At 40.5% G+C, this 15,898-nt stretch overlaps 1 protein-coding gene across 5 annotated transcripts in view; it reads left to right on the top strand.

Moving 5' to 3' along the window:
• Positions 1-15,898, top strand: part of SRGAP2 (SLIT-ROBO Rho GTPase activating protein 2) — a 115,283-nt gene that overhangs the window by 68,999 nt on the left and 30,386 nt on the right. For 3 of the 5 annotated variants that reach the window (XM_069771342.1, XM_069771340.1, XM_069771344.1), the window contains 5 exons: positions 4,696-4,920; positions 6,592-6,693; positions 7,584-7,781; positions 12,451-12,535; positions 15,313-15,340. In XM_069771342.1, coding sequence (XP_069627443.1) covers positions 4,696-4,920; positions 6,592-6,693; positions 7,584-7,781; positions 12,451-12,535; positions 15,313-15,340 — 638 coding nt within the window. The remainder of the gene's footprint in view (positions 1-4,695; positions 4,921-6,591; positions 6,694-7,583; positions 7,782-12,450; positions 12,536-15,312; positions 15,341-15,898) is intronic. The other 2 variants (XM_069771343.1, XM_069771341.1) reach the window with 1 other exon arrangement.

Below are 15,898 nucleotides of genomic sequence, written 5' to 3'. Positions count from 1 at the left end.
TCACATGTGCCTCTCCTTTTTCAACATCTTATATACCAGCACAACTAGTAACCTCTGTACAGCTGTGGAATGATGGTCTTGGATGGGCAGCTCAGAGGGTAACAACAGGCGTGATAATTGGTCATTAAGCTGTTAAGTGAGCTTTTCTTAGATAGCTAAGTCAGAGTTTGTTGCACAGACAGAAGCTTGCACAAGAAACCTGGCATTGAAATGTGTAGAAGGAGGAGTTGCTTAGTTAAAATGAAACTCAGCTTCAGTATCACACTGTTGCTTGACATTTTCTATTTACTATTTTAAGCAACCTGCAAAACTATAACTCAGAAGCACATTTAAAAAAAGAATGTTAACTGGAGAAACAGTATACCAGTTGGTAAAAGAAATCAAGGAAAGAAAGATTTTCTAAAGCTGCTTTTAACTTGTTTTGAAAAATTCCATATATTTCAAGGTTAATGCTTTCTCTAGCATATTTCATAAGAGGCTTGAACCTTCCTGCTTTTTAGACCTTCCATTCTCTGATACCCTGACCACCAGCTCTGCAGTGACTTGATGCATTTCTTCTGTCATTGGGACTGCAGAGCACTTTCAGTCCAGTTCTGAAAGGTGTCAGAGGAGCATCAACAGTGATGGAGGTTCCACTGCTTGCCACTTTGCCATCTCTCTGTCTACGCAAAGAAACAAAGAAATAAACTGGCTATAGAAACCAGTCCCTCATTTCCTTAGAATGAGAATGCTCTCTGCAGAAACTGGGTAATGGAGCAGAAGGTGGAGGGAGCTTGTTTGCCAGCTGCCTGAAAGCTCTCTGTTCTGCAGCTGAATGATGCCCCCAGTATTCAGGGGGCATCAATTCTGCTTTTAGTAAAATGCAGAACAAAAACCCCCAAATCTCTCCTTTTTGAAAACTCAGAAAAACCAGTTAGGAATCCTGAGTTTTTGCACAAATACATAACTGCCCACTTCAACCTGCAGAACTAGAGTACCAAATGCACTGAACATGTTGTGTCTGGGTCAGTGACCGTTGCTTGATCTTACTCTGCTTGCCAAGGACAGCACACTGCCGTCGCTATTAGAAACACTCAACTGCAAAGCCTGAAGGGAACTTTCTTTGTAAGAGGGGGGAGTAATGAGCAGAAGTGTCTCTAGACACAGGCAATAAAGAGCACTCAGATCACTATTAATTAGTCAGCTATTATAATACCTAACAGTATATATAATACATTTATTCAGCTGATCATAAAATCACATGAAGTGCTCTTCTGGTAGGTATTTATTTAAACCTGTCCTTTGGAGGTCAGGATTGTCAGTGCTAGATGGTTTTGAAAAATACCATTATTTAAAAATGTCATGTTTTGCAAAATTGCTGTACTGAAGAGGCATGTTTCATTTATACCTGCTGCCTGTTTAGGAGACCTTTTTTGGTTAACATTTGCTTAACTTGAATTGTGCCATCTTGTTTTTTTAACAAATTATACCTGTCTATGTATTTTTATATTGAAATCTACAAGATAGGGATTCATTTCACTGACATCAGCATAATTCAATTGTCTTCATTTTTTCTTTTAAAATCCTATCTGTAAGGCCTCCCCCAAATACTGCAAATGGGCTTGGTTCAGTTTTCTGCTAACAGACTGTTCTTAGTACGTTATCATGAGTCGTATATAGTAAAGAATCCATTTGGATTTCATAAACCCATAGCAATTTTTAAGCACAGACCTGAGATCTTTCAAGTAGTACATTGACAAATGGAGGTTATCCAGCTTTGAAGGAAGTGCTTCTCTCACTAGATAGTCTCAGCCGTCTCTGAGGCATGGTAGGCAGTGGTGCAAGACAAGAAGCCAAGCTTCTGCAGTATGTGGATTTGTCACTGTTCCTAGAGAGGAGCCATCGTGGCTCTGGGTGAGTCCATGCCCATGTTAACCCCCTTGTGTTCCTTGAAGCATTCAATTTAACACTACATTGCAAGTTCTCATAATCTTTAAAAGAAAAGTACTATCTGCTCTGTTTGCGGAAGAAAAACGTGGGATTGCCTGGGAGCACAGGAGATGGAATTCAGTTATCTCATTGTTAAGACGCAGGGAATATGGATTTACTAATGCCTTTGATCCTGAAGGATCGAAAATTAACAATTATAACCAGCGATGGTTATCTGAAGCATCTGACTTAAATAAAAATGTGATTTTTAAGCCAGGTCTTAATTCTTTTCCTTGATCTAATCATTTGATGATATTGAATTTTGAAATATAATATAAAAGCAATCTTCAAAGTTACTTACAAGTAGATTGTGTTAGGCCAAATAGCATTAAACTTGTCATGTTTATACAACACATTGTGTTCCCCCTCCAATGTGCATGGAAGGATAACAGTGAGTTAATTCTTCATCGTGAGTTAAGAGCAATAAATTGTTCCTGACATAGCCCAGTAGTTTTGAATTTCCTGACTTTGGGGACTGAGACAGCTCTTTGATGCTAATGAAATATTACAGTAATGGGGAAGTTTGTATTAACTCATTTTTATGAAAGGGTCACTAGGACAGAATTTTAAAAAAGATAAAAGCGCATTTGTATGTGTCAGTCCTAATGTTTGGTTTTCTACGAATAGGTGTACTATTGCTGCTTACTCCAGGATCTCATACTTTCCCTTCCAAATGTAAATTGCATTTTAAAACAGAGGGGTCTTTCTCCTTAAATCTTCTGGTTTGGGCCTGTTTGAAAACTGCTATCTGGCAAAGGGTTAATCAGCTGTCATGTTGAGAAGTGAATCTGAATGAGTTATCATTAAATTCTTATAAAAAATTGATTTCCTTGGGGAACGATTCCATCAAACATTTATATAACCCAGAAAAGGGATGACAAGACTGATACATTTATAAATATGGTGCGCTGGACTTTTTAAAATGTTAAAGTGGGGGAGTGGGCTGAAAAATGTTTCCTGTCACTGGCTTCAATAACATAAAGCTAAAAAACTTTGCTGTCTTAATGTAGTCCTGCTGCTAAGTGAGGTGGGGTGTAAAACATTAAGTCTCGTTTGACTTCCCAGTCCCACCAGCGAGCTCCCCTTGTGCAGCAGATGAGCTTTCCTTCTGGACGCAGATGTGTGCTGGTGGAGGGCGAGCGCAGGGAGGACAAGCTGGGTGCCCTGGGTGGGTGTGCAACTGTCTGGCCCACAGCAGGAGGGGAGAAGGAGTGACTGCTCCTGTTAAATCTGAGCTGCTCCTAATCCTGGCTGGACTGTTGGCCCAACTTGGACTAGCTTTCCCCAAATTACTGCAGAGGATGGCACTGTAATGTGCATGCAAAAGAGCAGTAGCTTTGAGTGGCTGTTGATCCAAGACTGCCTCCACACGTGCAAATTCTCAATCAAGCGTCTTTTGTTTGGGTTTTTTTGGCTAGTTTTTGTTCTTTCTGATTGAATGTAATGTCCTTTAATTCTCTGCCTCCAGCCTAACCAGCAACTGCAGCTCTTTTTACAAGACTCCACACCTGCCACAGCTTGTTGGCACAGGAGGCAGGCATCTAGCAGCACTTGGTGACAGAAATTCTGTGAAAGCAGGGAATGGTCCAGTAGTTGCTCTCTTCTCTCTCCCTCCACCCCTCCTTCTCCCTGCCTTTTTTTTTTTTTTTTTTTTGCGTTTGCACACAATGACAGTGATGAGACCCAAATGATGGGTGAGGAGGAGATTTCATGTGAATTTTGCTTACAGAACAGCACAGCAATCAAGCAGATGGTCTCTTTCTTTTTGGATATTCTCCTAGTGTATGTAATCTTGCTTGTAATTCCAAGAAGGTGGGCTCCTTTCTCACTCACTTTATTAGATGTCTGAAAAATTCAGGCTGTTTCTGATCAGCTAATGAAAAGCGCCTTTCTCCCTTCTGAAACATTAAGACTTGGCTGCGCAGCCATGGTGGAGATGAAGCTGCTTGATTGTCTTCCAGTGACATCATCCTGCTGTCAGTAATAGCCAGGAAATTCTTGACCACGACCACTTTTTGCTTGAAAGTTTTTGCTTTTCTGTTTCACCCCAGCAATGAAGTCATCCCAACTGATTGCTTGTTGCTTTTTGGATTTCTCTGTTCTTTATGCCTGTGATGTACAGGTCATGTTCTTGCTTCCTGAAGTACACTGAATTAAACAGTTTTCTTTATCTTGGGTGGAAAAATTTAGATGCAGATTAACCTTTGCAGATGATCCAAATCCTTTGTCTTGTTTCTCTGGGTAGTACTTTAGTGCATTGTTTCCCTCTTACTTTGAGTAATTTTATTTAAGGATTTTGGAGTGTTTTCAATGGGAATCAGTGCCCCTGAAAGTAAAAATCCAAAGAAATACACTGAACGTACCCATTTCTAGGTTGCTTTTTGTTTTTTTTAACAGCATTAAGTGAACTCTCCAGTACTCCATGAGAACTCTGCAAAGTGTTACAATAGTTTAAGCTGTACTTGTCTTGGAGACTAATTATAACATGATGTTGAAATTTGTATGGGATTAGAGGCTGAGAATTCTGTTCAGGGCCAACTCTGAGGACCAACTCTAGTCAAGATGCCTCTGCATTGAATGAGAGATGTGAGACTGCTCTGGTACCCAGAATATGATAAATATCCACGACTTGTTATCCATTTATATAACTTCTGGCTTTGGAAACATTTTAATTTCCATTATAGAATTTCTTCGCTTATTCATATGGAATTGTGTGTCTTTTTCCAGCAGTGTTGTGACCTGGGATACCACGCTAGCCTCAACAGAGCTCTCAGGACATTCTTGTCTGCTGAGCTAAACCTGGAGCAGTCAAAGCATGAGGGTCTGGATGCCATTGAAAACGCCGTTGAGAACCTGGATGCCAACAGTGATAAGCAGCGCCTGATGGAGATGTACAACAATGTCTTCTGTCCGCCCATGAAGTTCGAGTTTCAGCCGCATATGGGTGATATGGTCAGTTTATATTGCTCCTCCGGCTCTAGCTCTGTAAACACTTGCAGCTTTGCCTGTTTACTTCCCTCATCTTTGATAGATAGACCCACTAAAAGGCCACCTGTTTGGCTCTATTTTTGGGAGGTAGAAGGGAGCCTTGGAAAAGGGAGCTGATTTGAAGATTAAGCAGAGGCTCATGGCACAGATGTCTGAATACAACTGACTCTCACTTTTTGACTATCAAAGCTACTGAAGATGAAAATGCTTAATTAGGTATAATACTAAATGTAGATTGGAAACACTGTTTTAACTTTTCATTCAACCCACAAGTTAACCCCTGCACCCTGAGACAGACTCTGAAGTTAGAGATTTGAAGGGGCAACAAAATAAGAAACTTAAATGCTGTGTTTTGAGGCATTTGAGTGTGTAATCTTAGAGCACAAATGGTTTATAGTGGTGCTTTATGCATCTTCATTGTGAGACAAGGCGGTCAGGGGACTTTCATTTTTGGCAATGAAAATCTCTCTCTTTATAGGTTTATCAAGATGTGGTTACTCATCTGGGAACTGTTTAAAGTTGCACAAGCTGAAACCGGTTCTAAATGGGAACACATGTACAATGTAATAATTTAGGTCAATTGGTTGGATTTCTAGATTATCCTGAACACTGAGGAAACACTGTAAGGATGGTCTCTTGCAGCCAGCCTCTTCTTTTGGTCTAAGAATTACAATCGCTGCTTAAGGCTCCTCCTTGTCTCTTCCCTCTTAAGTGAAACCCTCAGACTGCAAATGACATTTCTTGGGTTTTCTGTGCTTTGGTTGTATCCTGTAATATCATGGGAAGAAAAAGAATTACCTGCAGACTGTCATTCGGTTAACAGCTCACATTTGCCGAATCATTTATCTTGGTTCTTCTCAAGGCCAAATGAGTGTTTATAAATGCAAGCTGATAGTCTTGTTGCAATGGTCCCGTGTATACCAGATTGAATATATGATGGCGTACGTGCACGCATGTGATAAAGCTCCAATTCCAATTTCTTTCTTTAAAAAATAGCCTTACTCAATGAGGTCAGCATTTTCCTTTTAAAAAACAACAACAAAACACAACTAAAAGGAAAAGCTGCCTCATGCTGTGAAATAGTCAAGACTAATTCTTAACAGTACGAGGAAGTCCACAGTTCTGGCATGTTTGACAGGTCTCTAGCCTGCTCTTTTTTTTATTTTGACTACCCTGAATTTATCAAATAGTGAATTGTACTTGTTGCTGCAGTGTACAGGTAGTTCAGCTGAGCAAGCTCAGCCACTCATACCCTGCCCCAGGATGCCTGGCTAATACATTGAACCAAATTCTTCTTGATGTGCAATGTGATCTAACCTAATATCTGTAATAAAGCACCTTCAGACTTTCAAAACGCATGATGAGCTTACATTTTGGAAAGTAGCTAATTTTTTCTAGTTCTTCTTTGATGTTCATGTTCTCTCTCTTGCTTACTTTTCAATACAGTCAGGAATTTGATATTGATATTTGGTAGAACATGGACCTATCCACTGGTTGAAATCCAGGGCTACAAAGTTTTAAAATGAAGCACTTTGAAAGATGTTTGCTTGTAATAATTGAATGAAGTAATCACGATGTTCTTGATTATGTGTTTTTTTTCCTAGCCCTCTAAAAGCGGTGCTGTTTCTCTTCCAGGAGTCGCAGCTATGTGCCCAACAACCAGTCCAGAGTGAGTTAGTGCAGAGGTGCCAGCAATTGCAGTCTAGATTATCTACGCTTAAGATTGAAAATGAAGAGGTGAGCTAATCAACCAAAAATCAACAATGCTCTTACCACTTCCAGTGGGGAGTGGGGACTAGTTAAGGAAGAATCTAGTTGCTGTGATCCTCTTTTATGAAGACTTGTGGTAAAATTCCAGAATAAGGCAGCTGAGGCCAGCAGCACATTAGTGTGTGATCTTGCATGAAAGCTGGGTGTGTGGTGAGGATTCCTTAAAATACCTCCACATACCTCTTTTCCCATCCTTAAGTTGATAGGACTGGCTATGTTGCAAAAGTTGTATTTGGATAGCTAAGAGAAAAAGAGGAATTTAGTGTTTTGAAGTGAAGACAGTGAGTTTGCCTAACCTAAGGTAAGAGCTAATTTTTGTTTAATTGGTCATCTGAGATGAGAAGACTAGATCAATGGCATTTGTTTGGGAACAGGTCAAAATACCTAATCTGCACCTCTGTGTTCAAGAATTTTTAATCCTCCTTGGGCAAAATTTGTGACTCCTTTATGTCTAGGAAGTTGATTCTGGTCTTCAGTAAAGATTTACAGTGCCGCAAAGTCCTGTTTTTAATATTTAACATTTGATGCCCAGTAGATGTAGTTACAGAAGACGATTATAAGATCTTTGTTCCAGCACTCTTTGCTTTGAGGTTGAGTTGCCTTGCATCTCCTCCTCATCCCAGCCTGTAAGATCACAACTGTTTTCCTACTCTTGGCAGGTTCTGCGTGCTGCCAGCCCTTTGTTTATATGGACTGTGCTGTTAGTGAGCAAAACTTGCACCTTAGTTATGGCACACAGGATGTGAAACCAGTAATATCTGTTTATTAGTAAAATGCTCCAGGGTACTTACTAACTCTGTTTTTTACTTGCAACATACTATCTTCGTTTTTTAAGTACTCTTATGCTTGCTGGACAGGTTAAGAAGACTATGGAAGCTACACTCCAGACAATCCAGGATATAGTCACGATAGAGGACTTTGATGTCTCTGACTGCTTTCAGTACAGCAACTCTATGGAGTCTGTTAAATCCACTGTCTCGGAAACATTCATGAGCAAACCGAGCATTGCCAAAAGACGGGCCAACCAGCAGGAGACAGAGCAGTTCTATTTCACAGTAAGGAGTTAATTTTCAGTATAAGCACGTATAATGTATTTAGAATTATACTCACAAGAAAGTGCAAAATGATGCTATCATCTTACAAAAATGCTTCTGTAATTGATTTTGGACAAGCAGAGTAAGCATGTTAGGTTTTAAAAATGGGTTCTTTGAATTCTTTACAAACATGTTGGGATACCTTTGTTGATGTGGATAAGTTGTGTAAAATTTGATTTCTTCTGCATCTAAAAAGGAATTGTCTGAGAAAGAACTTAATAGCTTGTAAATATCAATTTTCAAAAATAATACAAACTAAAAGAATGTTTCGCTCTTTCATATTTTTGTTATTATCATCTTAAAATTTCAGCTCACATAAGCTTTTAATTGAGTCGATGCATTTTTACAAGATGCTAAGAGCTTTTTATATTGAATTTCATACCAAACTATATGTTTTTTTCCTAAGTAGATTTATGTTAAACTGTTGAATTAATTTCCATTTTAAAAATATTTCAAAATAGCAGATGAAAATCACACCTCTTACCCTGGTTACTTTGTCAGTCCTTTGGGCATCTTTTGCTATACTTAATGCCCTTTACAATCCTCTTCCAAGAATGGTTTTGCTTATTAAAAGCCTGAAGTTTCTGTGCAAATTACACTAGCTGGCAGGATGGTTTCTGCCAGGCCTTGACTTACAAAAATGAAAAAGCCTTTGTAGAAGGTGAAACTGGCTGTTGAGAAAAGTGGGTGGAGAAACTGATTCAATTAAGAAGGGATTGACCACCCTGCCCAGGGTTATGAAACTAGAAAAATGATGTTTAATTGAACTCTAAGCATTCCCTCTCTAGAGAGGGACTATTGTAAGTTCAAATAGGAGACCGAACCCAGGACTTTATTTGGATGTAATATTTTTCCATTTCATCGTGTTCATATCCTGCTGCAGAGCAGTGAGGTCCCAGCAGGACTGCGGAGCCATTTCAGTAAGCAGAGGTGCAGCCTGTCATGTCCTGCACAACATGGGCAAAATACCTATCAAGAGAGCGAGGGAGGCCCTCTTTAACCAGCCTCATCAGATGCTTGATTGATCTACTATTGACCAGACTTATAAATATCCTTTATAAGGATTTCAAGCTTTGAATCTATGAGTTTTTTCAGTGTATGAGAAAATGCTCTGATGATTATTAACGAGACTGAGGGCAGAGCTGTGCAGCAATATGGGCGAGGCATTCTTTGTGTAGGGGGAAAAAACAGTGTAGTGCAGAATAGAGATTTAAATCCCCTCGTACCTTATGATGTGCTAAATGCTGAGGGCTATGAACTGAAAAAAAAAATACTAATTTGAAAGAATATTCCATATTACTATGTCACTCAAGTTGGAAATTCCACGTACTGCATTGCTAGCTAGGCAGAGCTCTTAGGTAAATATAGTGATGCCACCATGGGAATTGAATTGAAGGAGTACTGACTGTAGTATCTCTACGCTGGTATAAGCTGTATTTCCACTAGAGGCATATCATCGCACGCTGGTGCCGAGATGGCTCTGTTGTTAGGGCTTTGAAGGAAGATTTGTATGCAGAGTAGAAGCTTAAAACTTCCCCGTGTCAGTGAAAAGCATAGGAATGATGATTGACTTAGCACTGAGCTAATGCAGGTAGCTAAAGCAAGGAAGCAGCAGTGACTTCAGGGAGCTGAAATCCAGGGATGTGTCCTGGGTGCCTGGCAGGAGGGTGCTGCTGCTGCCATGGCTACACTCCTGCTTCCTGAGCCAGCAAAATTGGAGCTAGCGTGAGGATGCCTGTCAGAGCTGAAATCCTACTGCTAATTGTAATACAGCTGGCACTCCGCCCTACCTGAGAAGTGAAAAGGGGAATGAATGATTTGATTCTTTTTACCTGTAAAATGGGATAATTGTAGCTCTTTGTCGAAACGTTATTTTTTCCTCTAGAAAGATTAAAACCCAGTACAATGCTCATTCTGCGAAGTGCTTTAAAAATTAATGTAAATTTGTTATTACCAAACCCTTAAGACATGGGTAAGTATTATATACAGTTCCCCTGCTAATCGATCCCACAGAAATGTCATGCTGGTTGTGTCAATGTGCCACTGTTCCCACGTTCAGTCGCTAGCAGGGGCGCAGGGGAGCGGGGATCTGATTCACCCGCTCCTTCAATCGAGTGCCTTGTCTGAAGTCGTTCTTGCGGGGTGGAGGAAGGGAGGAAAACTGCTGAGCTTTCCAGATGGGAGACAGTTAAGGATGTGGGACAGTGGCAGAAACTGTTTTTCTTTATAGCCTCAAAAGCATAAAATCTCCTTTCCCACAAGGCAGGAAGATATGGTCTAGTTTGCATTTCGCTTCATTATGTATGCCACCTGACAACTGGTTCTCGCTGGAAAAATACTGCAATGAGTTTGGGCTTAGAGAGGGTGTCAAAGTTGCATGGTTTTGAGGAGATGATAGGTGCAAAAATGCTTACTGTCTCTGGCTGACAACAGATCTTCACCTCTTAATTTTTACAATGCAGAAGTAACGTGACTTGAGGATGTTTCTACTGCTTTGTGTCTGATTGTACTTACTCTGACTCCAGCTGTGCTCTGCCAGAAATGAAATCCTTAGGAGTTCTCCTGTAGTTTGATTTTTTTTTTGACTGTTTTTATTAAGCCAGAAATCAAATGCATGGATCTTTGTAATTCATTGAAAAAAGCCTGAAGCCTTATTTTGAAATTACCTTTTTTTTTTTTCATAAGCGTACTTGTAACAGGCAGGGTACAGAATGTTAGGCATGAGGAAGTAGAAAGAACGCGTGAAATACTGCACTGGATAGGAACCTTCTCTTTTTCTCCTTTAAAACAATCCCCGGTACTCGTCTGCGGGCAGGCGATGTTCTTATTGCGACCGCTGCAAATGCCTCAAAGCCGGAGCGATCAGCCAGAGCATCTGTGAGTGCCAGCAGCGTGCCTCTGCTCAGGGAATTCGCCTGCCCTGCACTGAACCACAGCTACCAGTAGGCTGAGCTTAAGTTTTTATATCTGCTTCAAAGGGAAGCTTAACACTTTTCCAAATCGAGTTGATTTGCTGATCTTTAAGCTGCTGTTTGAGCTATTTGAAGCTGAGCCTTCTAGCCCTTCCGTCTCTTCACCTGATCATGATTTTGAGACAGGGAGCTTGGCACTTCCCAGAAACAGATTTATCCTCAAATTCCCACTTCAAATTCTCCAGTTATTTTTGCAGCTTATCCTCTTCATGTTTTCTTCTGTCAAAATTTGATGCTAAAATTTAACTGATTGAGCAAAATACATAGTTGGGGCATAGCAAACAAATTCTAATTAAAAAAAATATGGTTAATTTTTTTTTTGCCGCAGTGATCATGCTTCCTGTTTTCTTCTAAAACAACAACAAAAAGTTGAAGTATTAGCATAGGAAGCAGGAAGTGCTAAGATTCTCTGAAGGGACTTAATTCTTGTGAAATTTTTCTTCCAATGTTGTCAACCAAAGCAACATGAAACACAAACTCCTGGCAGTTAATTAAAGCCCCAGCTCAGCCATTTTTGTCTGTTGTGTCGGTACACACTACTGCTGGAGGCCACACAGTGGAAACTTTGTTAGCTCCCGGAAGGTTTCCCCCCATCCTCAGTACTGCCACAGTATATCTGTATGTATAGAGTACTCCTTAGTTCTTTACACCTTGCACGGAGGCTGCCGTTGTTATGACCTGCATAGGACAAGCAGGGTCCAGGCACTCTCATTGCTAAAATACTGGTTTTAACCTTAAGGATTTGCAGTCTAATTTGGCAATACCAAAGCAGAACTGGAAGAAAGTGGATAGAATTGGGAAAGGCTGAAGACAAGGACTGAAACATTTCATTATTAAATGAGACTCCTTTCTTTGTGTTCATTTTGCTAGATGAATTTTTAAAATATCTCATATCTAAAGAATGGCCTGTGGTATTTTAATAGTTATGTGCTATTTATGTATTTTTGAGTGTAAACATGTCCTAATTATAATGTGGACAGCTACCATACAGCAGAGTATTTTATGTGCTGCAGCACAGTGAAGATAAATAATGCTGTTCCGAACTACAAAATAAGAGATGAAAGAGCTGTAAAAACCCAGCATTTGCAGAGCTGTGAAAAATCAGAAAGAAGTGGGAAAAATGACTGCATGATTGTATAATATTTCACCGAGAGAACAAATCTGAACTTAAATAATATCTTTATTTGTTTTGTCCCGTGCCCCCCCTGCAACCCTGTGTATCATCCAGCGTGGAGGCAGACACACTATTTGACAAGTAAAGTGGGGTGAGAGAGGTTAAGTGAGAGAATAAGCACAGTAGCCGCCTTTTAGTTTGTTAAAACAGATTGCTCATTCAGTTGCCTGTGACGTGCGAGGGAAGTGCATTTCCATTTCACCCTGTCTGGAGAGGAGATGCATGACAGCTTCTCAGATATCTTAAAAGATGCCAAACATTCAGCTGATTCCCCAGTGAAACAATAGAAATTGCACTGCAGATACGTATGGACAAGCTTCAGATTTGCCTGAGTATATAAACCAGGAGGACTTAGCTCATCCTTAGCACCGTAAATTTCAGTGTAATTCTGTACTTCAGGATTATGTTCAGAATCCAGTAACCTAAAGATGCAGTCAGAGAAATTAATGTCCACTCATGATCTTGTTTTTTTCCACCTTCACAGAAAATGAAGGAGTATCTGGAAGGCAGGAACCTGATCACGAAGCTCCAAGCCAAACACGACCTTCTTCAGAAGACCCTGGGAGAAAGTGAGTCTGGGACCCGCTCGTCACTGCTATTAGCCAAGCTATTGCACTTATTGAATTAGTCAGGTGACTGAGTGTAACGGTCTTGGTTTACTGATGCAAAGTGGACATACTCATGTTTTATGAATTTATTTTTCCGATCTGCATCATGGAAAAGCCAAATGACCTACATGGCTGCTTGATTAATGGTGAACAGAAAATGCTTAATGAATCACTAATGTGCATCACTTACTTGTTAAAATGAAGCATATGCCCACTCGTTCATCCTGTCCTGTCCCTGTACACGCACATTCTGCTTCTCACTTAATAATCTGTACTAGGGTAAACCTTGTGATTTACAGTTTACTGATAGTTGAGAAGTATTGCCTTGTTAGGCTGGTCAGAAGTTTCATTTGCATGGTAGTTTAGCTGCTTCTCACCTCTGTAGGTTCAATCCAGACCAAACTAATGTATTTGAGTGCAAGCTTTTATTAGGAGAATAGCAAACAAATTTCAGAGTATGTAAAATATGTTGCCTATCTAGAGGGCATTAGGCAAAGGGCAGCAGCCAGAATTGAATATGCGTTTGCTATTAGTGTCAGAACAAAGGAAGATTTCTTTCCCTTCATGGTATGGGCAAATCCTGTTGGCCAAACACATTTAAACTATGCATCCAAGTTTCCATAGAAACCTGTCTGCCTCGTATTTGCAGAGGAGAAGGTTTTAACAGTCTAAATGTCAGGTCAGAAAAATGGCTCAACTCATTCCTGGGTTTATACGCTGGAGCAGGGCTTGTGTTTTGATATGTAACTTAACTGGACTCCCCACAGTTTATGGTGTGCAAATCTTCTGAATGAAAACTTAAACAGCATGTGGTCTTTGAAGTGCTCCGCTTTCAGTTTAAAAATGCACTATAAAAATAAAATACTTATTGCTACAGTAATTAAGAGTTTCATGTTTATCAGACCCAAACCACTAGAAGGTATGGAAAGGATGTTGCCATCGTTTTGAGCTTTCTTGTTTAAAGTTGCTCGTCTCTTCAGCTGTCCTGTAGAAAGGGTGGATGAAGCCAAAGATCTATGTCCTTAGGGTATTTTTCTTCTGCCTCTAAATATCTCCAAATGACACCCATGCTGCCCCTGTGACTAATCACATTCCTGGATCATAGCTGACCTCTGCATACCGAGACCTATTTCCTCTTAACCTGCCTGCCCCTTGAACCCATCTCAAGCTGTGGTGGGGGGAAAAGAAGAGGAAATTAAATGTGATTTCTGTATTGCTATGTAGATTTAAAGGCTGCTTCTGTTTTCTTGTGGCTGCTTTGCAAACCAGAGCTTTCTTAGTCACTCTGTGAAGGGACCCAGTGTGTGTCAGGGTGAGCTCCTGCAGCTTCTGAAAAAAAAAAATCACTTCTGTCATCTGTGAGATCAAAAGGAGCTGAGAAAGGGAGGTACATTTCGTCTCCAAAACCACATTAGCAGGTTAATGGTACAAACTGGGGACTGTGCCTAGACTTATCCATAAAATGTCACTTAATTGGGAAATGGGCAAATAAAATTCCTTTCACAAGTCCCTGGAGCATGGTTAGAAGCTTTACTGAAACACGTACATACAGCTGCATGTCTTCAGTCCCTGGAAAATTCATGTTTTTGTTATGATTTTTATTCTTCTTTGCCCATCCTCAGGTGACATTTATTAGTCCTCTTGCAAATTACCTTAATCTAAAGATGACAAGTTCCAGTAATAAAAATAGCAGCAAGTCTTCCTATCTACAAGTAATTATGTCCCTGCCTACTGTACATATTTGTCACCCTAATGTAGGAGCCCCTTGATGTTGCCACAGCCATGTAATTTATATATATGAATATTCTATGATGGAAATGGGACAGATGGCTGGAAATTCTGCTCCAGAATAACATTTTCATGTAAATTATGCACTGTTTTGGCTTTACGTGGGGAGAGGAAAGTGGCTATCGAGATGTGTTCAACTAATTGTCAGCCATCAGCAATTAGACGTTTCCCTCATTCATTCTTCCATCTCCCCAGGAGCAGGAAGACAACTGTAGGGAAGGTGGATTTTCAGCTGTTGTAAATCAGTATGGTTTCACTGATGATGATCTATACCAGCAAAAGATCTGGCCTGTACAATTCCCAAAGGCACAAACTAGTTTTCTGTCTCTCTTACTCCTTGTTGTGCTATTTTAAAATGATGCCTGCATTAGTAGTAGTCGTTAGCTTGGCTACTTCCTTGCAAACTCAGTGCAAGTTAATGGAACGTTTTTATAAATATGGTTGTGGAAAATATCATTAAACGTCTGTCTCCCAAAATAGCTTAATGCCAGCACATTCAGTCTGTGGGCTAACAAATCTGTGAATGTTTTCAATCTTACTAAGTGGCTTTATAAAGTATAATCTCTCGCCCCACCAATTCCCCTGGGAAGGGGGAGGGAGGGAGAGGTTGACAAGCCCAGTTTTTTGGCAGCAGAAGTCAACAATTAGAATGCACAGGGAACTAATTTTCAAAAACAATACTTTCCAAAGAAAGAGTCCTCGGGCAGCCCAAGCTGTTTGCTGCGTTTCCTGGTCAGCCACAGCGGAGCTGTGCCAGCAGGGATGGACTTTGGTGGTCTCCCCAGCAGCGCTCCTGGGGGAGGCAGCCACCGTCTGGCTCCCCAGAGCTGCCCCCTCCCTGTCCAATGGTTCTCTTCCTCCATCTCCTTCCGAAACTGGCTTTACAAAGCCTTTGAAAATATTTTCCCATTCCTCCCTCCTAATGCTGTATTTCTTTGTTGTCTTAACAGGTCAACGGACTGACTGTTCCCTTGCCAGGTAGGTGTGGCTCAGGGGATCATTTTTTTTTGAGGAAAATCTGATGCAGATTGGTCACTGCCATTCTAGATCAGTTACCAGCCCAGGATATGTATCTGTTAGAAAAAGATATTCATTTAGCTAAAACATAAGCAAATTTGTGCTAGTTAATATGGCTTTAAATACCATCGCTATTACCTACATCAGCGCAAGGTAGTGGCACAGCTTATACGTACGTTTAGTAACCTCTGGTCAGGTGAGTAATGAATATTTCTTTTGATGCAGTGCCTGCTTAACACCTCTTCTTGCTTGTTGCTGCCCTGTGCAGCTGCCGCAGTTGTGACCGTAAACCTGCTGGCAGGGCTGCCTGTAGCAATGGGTTGGGAAACTGGCTGGGGTTAAAAATAACCAAAGGAGAAAAAAAAAAAAAAAAGGTATATGGAGGTCTTGCACTTTTGATTGCACTAGTGCATTTAATCCAGATCAGGAAGGGGACAGGCAGATGTGAGAAACTGTTTAATTTGGCACTGTTAGCCAGAAAAGTAGTCTTCGAACTAAGATTTTTATAAACACATTTGT

The sequence above is a fragment of the Haliaeetus albicilla genome, chromosome 26 (assembly GCF_947461875.1).
Source record: "Haliaeetus albicilla chromosome 26, bHalAlb1.1, whole genome shotgun sequence".
Lineage (NCBI taxonomy): Eukaryota > Metazoa > Chordata > Aves > Accipitriformes > Accipitridae > Haliaeetus > Haliaeetus albicilla.
Note: the sequence above shows the minus strand (reverse complement) of the source record. Positions and strands in the feature narration are given on the sequence as shown.